The following is an 8,653-nucleotide window of genomic DNA, read 5'->3' on the forward strand; positions in this document are numbered from 1 at the left end:
AGGGAGAGAAGAGGGAGAGGGAGAGGGAGAGGGAGAGGGAGAAGGAGAGGAGAGAGGAGAGGGAGAGGATAGGAGAGGAGAGGGAATGGAAGAGGGAGAGGAGAGGGAAGAAGGAGAGGAGAGGAGAGGGAGAGGAGAGAGGAGAGGGAAGGAAGAGGGAGAGGGTAGAGTTCCTCTGCCCTGTGTGTGAAGGACACAGCAGTGATCTGCACCTCCTTGCAATAATTAAACTCAGGTCACCCTATAATTAATTGCACCCTGCTTGGACACACACACACACACACACACACACACACACACATACAAACACAAGCTCATGCACACACACACACACACACAGGTCAACACACTTAAACATACACAAACACAAAAACACACACACACACACTCACACTCACAAGAATGCACATGCACAAGGACACGCTTATACACACACAAAAGTACCCTCACAGCATGTATCGTTACATGTCCTTCAGACACACTCAAATTAGCAACAACACAGCCAGCAGGCACATATTAGCAGTGCAATGAAGGAAGCATCAATAACACCGGTAGTTAGGACATGAGATGTAAGGCTGTCTGCATCAGCACCGCTGTAGGTTAGGCTAGGTTAGGTTAAGTTAGGCTACGTTAGGTTAGGTTAGGTTAGGTTAGGTTAGGTTAGGTTAGGCTACATTATGTTAGGTAAGGCTAGGTTAGGTTAGACTACGTTAGGTTAGGTTAGGTTAGGCAACATTATGTTAGGTAAGGCTAGGTTAGGTTAGACTACGTTAGGTTAGGTTAGGCTACGTTATGTTAGGTTAGGCTACATTATGTTAGGTTAGGCTACGTTGTGTTAGCTTAGGTTAGGTTAGATTAGGTTAACACCCCCTGCAGTGATTCCGTCTGAATAAAAACACATTTGTATATCATGAATCTTTGTGTGTGTGAGAAAAAAGGAAAAACCACTTGCAGCATCTGAACCCTAGACTCGGCTAGGTCAGGGTAGGTAAGGTTAGGTTAGGTTAGATAAGGTTAACACCCCCTGCAGTGATTCCGTCTGAATAAAAACACATTTGAATATCATAAATCTGTGTGTGTGTGTGATAAAAAGGACAAACCACCAGCAGCATCTGAACCCTAGCAGCTGTATGACAGCCACCATATCGTCCAAAGAGGAGAGCCGGTTACCCATGAAAACATTTACAGTATACTCTCGCACACGCATGGGTCTAAAGGACGAAACTGCTAAGTGCTTAGTTGTCCACTGAGACCGGTTAAACACAGAAAAGTATAGCTATGACGTAACAAGAGATGTGTTAAGTGAGTTATATGCGTCAGTCAGCTGAACAACTGACAAGCATTTACTATAAATGCATTACATTTTGTCTGGATTTAATAGTGTCCCCTGTAATGTTGCTATATGTATTCTATAGTAAAGCAATCTGTTGGCAATGTGTGCTTTACTCTCCACTAGGCTTCTCATGTGTTTTCATTACTGCATGACTGCTGAGGCTGTACACATGACCTGGCCAAGATGAGAACTGATTTGGTCAGCCTTTCTAAAAATAACACCAAAAACACATTATTTTGCTGAAAGTTGTAATTTCATATTATTTTCCAGGTGCTGGCTGAGATTGCCTGACTGTGCACAGCTAATAATGTCTGCTTGCGTAATAATTCAGTCGGACCACAGAGCAACAATGAAGGTATTACCTCCAATTACATCAGGAGTAAATACAGAAGCACACGCGCCACACACAGGTGCCCGGGGAATGCCTCAGATTACACTCCTGAGTGCAATTCAAACTCAACTCTTATTATGCTACAGAGTCTAGGGTACAGAGGGGTTAACAGCAGACAAAGTATTGCAAACGATAGTGAAAGAGAAACGAGAGAGAGACCGGCTGAGACCAAGACTGAGCCATTTATCTGATGTATAAAAAAATGACTTACCAGCGCATGTTTCAATAACAATTTATTACAATCGCAAATATGATGGCGCCTATAATGTACGCCTAGGTTGACAGGAGAATGACAGCATCCTCAATTTAGTTTAACTGTATCCAGGATGCCATGTTGTAGGGTGAGCATCTAAATAGATAATGTCCTACCCATCTGCCATACTATAGGCTGCAACGGCAACTTCGCAGCACGATCGTGCTTGACTCTACATTGTTCTACTTTGATGCAATAAAAAAAAACTGTCATACTGTCCTTCTTTGAAACCATAGAGATGAACTACAAGATGTAAAATACATAAAACAAAAAAATGAAATGTGTTGTTTACTGTTGCTAGCTAGGTCGTTGTGAAAACTTAATAATTGCATAATCTTATAGCCTAGATGCTACTCAGAATTATTATCAAAGCAATGGTACTACAAAATGAGAAATATCCTATAAAATGCTTTTTTCTTTTTAATACATTTTACCAGGCAAAGAACAGTAATTACCGGCTAACGGAAACACTGGTGTATATTCTCTGTTTACACACACACACACACACACACACACACACACACACACACAAGTTCTTACACACATTCTCGGTTGTTTGGAAAGTGAAGCCATGCCATGTGTGTGTGTGGTTGGCACCATGCGGTGTTGGCACACAGCTGGCTGTGGGCGTGGAGGGCAGCAGAGGGCACAGGAAGAAGAGGGCAGAGATGTGGCGAGGCGGGCACAGACTGGCACCGACTGGCACAGAGGACCAGAGTCTGTTAAGAGTATCCTCAACACAGTCGTTATCACCTCAACTACTCTACACACCTTCTGCTGAGGAGTGGGGAAAGAGAGAGAGAGAAGGAGAGAGATGCAAGGCATAGCCGATGGAGGGAGGTATAGAAAAGGTAGGAGAGATAAAGGAATGAAGAGGGGAAGAGAGGTGGATAGAAAAATGGAAGCAAAAGATGAAATGGATAAAGACATGGATAGAGAGAATTATGAGGAAGAGAGAGGTTGTCATGGAGGAAGGAAATAAGAGAGAGAGAGAAGGAGAGAGAGATGGAGAGAGAGAGAGGGAGAGAGACAGAGAGATGGAGAGGATGAGAATGACTCTCAGTAAGAGTCCCTTTAAAGGAGAAAATGGTAGAACACACACACTGATTCACCATCTGTTATTAGTGCAGTAGATATGGAGAGAGACGGAGAGAGATGGAGAGAAAGAGAGAGATGGAGGAGAAGAGCAAGGACGGAGTATGAGTGAGAGAAACCTGCATAGGAGAGATGGGTTGAATAATCCAAGAGTAAGGGGGAAAAGGAAGGGAGTAAAAGAGAAAGAGGATAGGTGAAAAATTCAGTACCATGGACAGGGAAAGGTGAAACATTTAGATTTGGTACCAGGGACAGGGAACGATGAAAAATGCAGTACCATGTACAGGGAAAAATAGAGGATAAAATCAGTGGCCTGGCACAGAGGGGAAGAGAGGACTAGGGGTCAGCGAGGTGGATGGAAGGAGCGAGGGAGGGAGCGGCTGAAAGCGGACGCGAAAAAAGCTAAATGATGTAAAGAGCCACGCTCCTCATGGCACACCGCAGTCAAACACAGCACCAGGACGCCTCCTAAAAGGAAGAGCGTCTTAAAATAGCTTTATTGCACGGACAGCGGAGAGGTATCTCTGAGAGATGGACTCACTCTGCTCACAAGGAACGGAGCCAGAGGAAGGATATTTATACTCCAACTGCATCTGAAACGCTGCTGAAAAAGGACATGCCTTTACGCTGAAGTGTGAGGAAAGGGTGATAGAGGGAGCACAGAGAGAGAGAGAGAGAGAGAGACAGAGAGAGAAAACAAGAGAAAAACAGAGAGAGAGTCTGCTTTGATGAGATTAACTCAAACCGAGGACCAAATCTTTTGGATTACTCTTCAATGGTGAGATCATAAGTGTTCTTGAAGCCGGGGGCTTGTGCTGCATGTCTCCTGAAGAAGGCAATAAAATGAAGCAAGATCACAGTTGAAATGAAGGGCCCTACTGAAGAGAAGTAAATCCACACACAATCAGGCAGGAATTATAGTATCTATCTCTGTCACCATTTCTCTTACTATAGGCCGTCTGAGGCAGGAAGCCATTGAGCGCCGCGCTCAACACCCACGTACACCACTAATATGTGTTACTTACTAATGACTTACCAGTCCTACAGGAGACAAGCGTAGGAGAGGGGGAGGAGGAGAGAACAAATAAAGCAGTGGAAGAAAGGATGAGAGAGGAAGAGAGAATGGATAAAGCAGCGGAGGAAAGGAAGAGAGAGAGGTAGGTTAAGAGAAATAGAGAGAGAATGAAAGAGAAAAGGAGAGAGGGAGAAATAAAGCGAGAGAGGAAGAGAGGAAACAAATAAAGCAGTGAAAGAAAGGAACAGAGAGGAGAGAGAAATGGAGGGAGGGAGGGAGACAGAGAGGAACGTAGGTTAAGAGAGATAGAGAGAATTAACTAGGGAAGGAGAGAGCGAGAAGTAAAGAGATAATAAGAAAGGGCAGTGAAAAGCAGTGAAAGAAAGGAACAGAGAGGAGAGAGAGATAGAGGAAGGGAGAGGGAGAAAGAGATTGAGACATAGAGAGAGTGAGAGAGTGTTATGACAGAGATAGAACTATGACTCTGAGGGCTTTGTTAGGCAGGAGAAAAATGTAGGAGGAAGAAGCACACACAGTGTGCTAAAGAGGCACAGGGGAGGCTCCGAACCCTTGTATGTTTACCATGTGTGTGTGTGTGTGTGTGTGTGTGTGTGTGTGTGTGTGTGTGTGTGTGTGTTTGTATTGTTGTGTGTATGTGCTTTTGCATGAAATTCTCCTTGTAAATAACAAAAAGGCTACTTCTAATGGAAACCCCTCCGCTTCAGGTATCTGGCCGCCTGTAGAAAATGCTGCCAAGTTCTTCACATGATTTCTTTTCCACCGATGAGGCATGTGAAAATGCAGAGGACGAGACACTATATTCACCGTGCCCATATGTGGAGAGCTGAATCAGATGACACTTCGCCTGGCATCGACCCAGCGTCACGTAACATGTGAGAGATCCCACGGCACCACGAAAGACAACTATACCTAGATGCACAGTAATATAGGACTGAAGTATCAGCACCTAGTCATTTCATCAGAATCACTCTTCTCGCTTTATTTCTCCCTCTCTTTTTCCCTCTCTCCTTTTCTCTTTCATTCTCTCTCTATCTCTCTTAGCCTACCTCCATCTCCCTTTCCTCCCCTGCTTTATTCATTTTCTCTCTTCCCCTCTGCTGTAATGTACGGTGTTTTCCATGGTCGGCCCATACTGAGTTGCTTGAATCAGTCCGCACATCGAACAAACAAATCCAGCACAGGCGGAGAGCAACAACCGAGCCATGGAGAACACTGTACATTACAGCAGTCGCTGACTGAGTGGTGAGAGAGGAAGAGAGAGAATGAATAAAGCAGGGGATGAAAGAGAGAGAGAGGTAGGTTAAGTGAGATAGAGAGAGAATGAAAGAGAAAAGGAGAGAAGGAAGAAGAGAGGGAGAAAAAAAGCGAGAAGAGTGATGCTGATTAAATGACTAGGTGCTAATACTGCTGTTACCACAAAGCACCAGCCTAGTGTCTGTCTGAGACTAAACTCTGAGACAGGCATAGTCTGTTCCCATGATGCCGAATTCTCCCTGTGGTGATATTACAACATCACTTCACCATGGCAGCAGAGCAAGTGAACCGGAGTTCCTGCAGGCAGACACGGAGTCTTTGTCATTTTCAAAGAGACAGACAGTAAGCACAACATAATTCTACCAACCCTGATCCATATTGGCATTGAAGCATTGAATCCTCTCAATCTAAACGTCTCTGTCACCGCGTGACTCGCTGCATGGTGACACGAGACAGACCTGTGTGAAGAGTAGGTGAGTGTTATGGATGCACAGTGCTGTCTGTCAGAGTAAATCTGTTCTACGCTAGGCTAGCACCCGCTAGCGGTTTTAGCCTCCTTGCTTAAAGCACACCAGCCTCCCATGTACGCAGGTTTCATCGGTGCCATGGAGTCCGGGGGTGAGTGTAACGGTAGCCAGCGGGTCCAGTGCTGTCCTGCGAGTAAGCTGCCACTTCCCGAACACTTAAAGAGACGTGCTAGCGAAAGATGCTAGCCCCCATGGGTTTTAGCCTCCTTGCTAGCACGCCCGTCTCCCATGTCTAAGGTTGTGCGATTGAGTCTGGTGTGGGACTGTGCTTGTCCACACAAAGCAGGTTGCGTGTCCATTTTGTTTTGTTTTGATGGTACACCATGTGTACCTTTAAACACACAGACCCATTTTCTCTCTCTCTCTCTCTCTCTCTCTCTCTCTCTCTCTCTCTCACACACACACACACACAAACACACACACAGCTACAAAACACCCACAGCATTTTCACATCCTACTACACAAAGTGTATTTGCAGTCCGTCTTTCATACCAACACCAAAGCTGACCCCTCTGTGAAACACTTATTTACTGTACATTAGAGCACACTCACTCGTACACACACAAACACACACAAACACACACACACACACACATACACACACACACACACACACACACACACACACACACACACACACACACACTCATACACACATATACAGAAGAAGAGTGTGAGGCACACATTCTCGCTCCTCTGCACTTTCATTCTCTGACAGGCATACACACACAGACACACACACCACACACACACACACACACACCCACACACACACACACACAATCAGATGCATAGAAGTCCACAGCCCACACACAGACGCATTGCATTGCAGCTGTGTACTCCAACTCAAAGCGAGCACTGATTAACCACTGCACTCAGCTAAAACCTGGCAAGCAGATCATTAAAAACAGCACTCCACTGAGATACCTCTGGCCATCATCACCACTGTGAACCCCTCCATGTAAAACAAGGGTGATGTAGAGAAACCCCAAGGGGGAATGACACCAAAGAAACATATTTGCTATAATCTAGTATCGCTCAATATGAGAGAGATACAGACTCAGAGAGAAAGACAGAGAGAGAGAGAGAGAGAAAGACCTGGAGAGGTGAGACAGACAGAGAGAGTGAGAGAAAGCTAGAGAGAAAAAGAGAGAGACAAACAGAGGGAGAGAGGCTGCAGAAGACACATCTTTGGTTTACTCTCATGACAGGACCACAGAAGCATTTCACCATCACCATGCCAAAGAGAGAAGAGGACTATGATAAGATCAGACTCTTACTGTCTGCGTGGCGCGGGGGTCGTGTTGGTTCCGGTGCTGTCGATCCGTTCCAGTCGTGCCCGCTCCCTTTCGACCGGCGCTGCCCCGCATGAGAGCCCACGGGTCAGACGCGTGTGGTTCCGCCGCTCACGGTTCAGCCCAGCAGGAGGCGCCGTTGAGGAGGACGGGCTGGTGGCAGTGCTGCCTGTGCCATTGTTGCTGTTGTGGAGAGGGCCAGGGCCAGCACCAGTACCAGTACCAGTACCAGTACCAGTACCAGAGCCAGAGGAGGAGTTGAGGGGCAGGGACGAGGGCTGGGTCGGGCTCTGGTCGGTGTGGTTCTGGATGGGGACCGGCGTTGGCTCGGGACAGGAGTTGCGTTGGTCCGTGCGCAGGCCCGTGTTCTCCTGGTTGACCCGGTCCAGCTGGGTCTCGAGCTCCTCGATGCGGCGCCGCTGCGACTCCAGGAGCTTGGCCTGGCTCTCGATGATGTTGTTCAGCTCCAGCAGGTACTCCACCGCACGATTCGGACTCTCCGGGCTCGTTTCCATGGTCACGACCCCGTTTGGTAGGGGATCACCCTTGGTGACCACCCTGGGGGGTTAAGTCCCCCCCCCCACTTGAGCAGACCAGTGGGGGGGAGATGGAGAGGGTCTAAAGAACAGTTGGACGTGGGAGAATGTGAGTGTAATGCTGTTCTCCCACAGTACTGTTAGCTCTGCTCCGACATGAAATATGAAGTCACACTTTAGAAAGCAGGTAGACCCCCTTCAGATTACAGTGAAGGTGGAGCGCTAGCACCTGTTTGTTGAGGCTCGCTCAGTCAGTTGATAGGTAGGCCTAATTTTGAGTTGGTCTCAAAACCTGTTACCGGGTAACATTCAGGGTTCTGCTTGCAGTGGAACTTTGAACAACATGGTGCATCCAATATCTAACCAGTGAATTTTTTTTTTAATTATCTAAAAATATATCCCCCCTAGAAGGCAGAATAATGGATTGGCAGTGAGAATAAGGAAGTAGGGTACATTGCCTCTTCTTGCATACTAGTTGAGCTTAATGGACTCCTTATAGCTATCCAGTAGCCCTGAAACCTGCACGCCAGTCACCTTGACACACAAGTGTGTGATGAAAAATTTACGGCAATGGCTCAATCGGGCAAAATCGTGGGTGTTTTCAGAGCAATCCTTCATGTTCCTCCATTTTACAAGACGGCATCTGATGCAACAGAGTCTGCACCATCAATCAGATGGAAGTCCATAGTTAAGTGAACAAGAATAAGAAAAAAATCAGATAGCCCATGCCAAACACCCTAAATAAAATGTTACCTGCCTTATGTTGACATTTGTAGAGCACTGGGTGGTACCAATGTAGGATAAATCAAGTGTAATTCAACGTCAACTGGAGAAAAATAAAACATAAAACCACAGGTTAAAAAACGCATCCATTCAGCAGACCGCGGAAATCAAATGGTATCGGGAGAACCCAGCTGTGAAAAATCACCAAAA

At 46.3% G+C, this 8,653-nt stretch overlaps 1 protein-coding gene across 1 annotated transcript in view; it reads right to left on the bottom strand.

The window, feature by feature from the left end:
- iqsec2b (IQ motif and Sec7 domain ArfGEF 2b) overlaps positions 1–7,699 on the bottom strand; it is a gene marked incomplete at both ends in the record, with an annotated part of 70,861 nt that extends 63,162 nt beyond the window's left edge. Inside the window, one exon of the mRNA XM_080832992.1 lies at positions 7,170–7,699. Coding sequence (XP_080689118.1) covers positions 7,170–7,699 — 530 coding nt within the window. The remainder of the gene's footprint in view (positions 1–7,169) is intronic.
- Positions 7,700–8,653: the final 954 nt, after the last annotated feature.

Source organism: Sprattus sprattus (assembly GCF_963457725.1).
Source record: "Sprattus sprattus genome assembly, chromosome: 2".
NCBI lineage: Eukaryota > Metazoa > Chordata > Actinopteri > Clupeiformes > Clupeidae > Sprattus > Sprattus sprattus.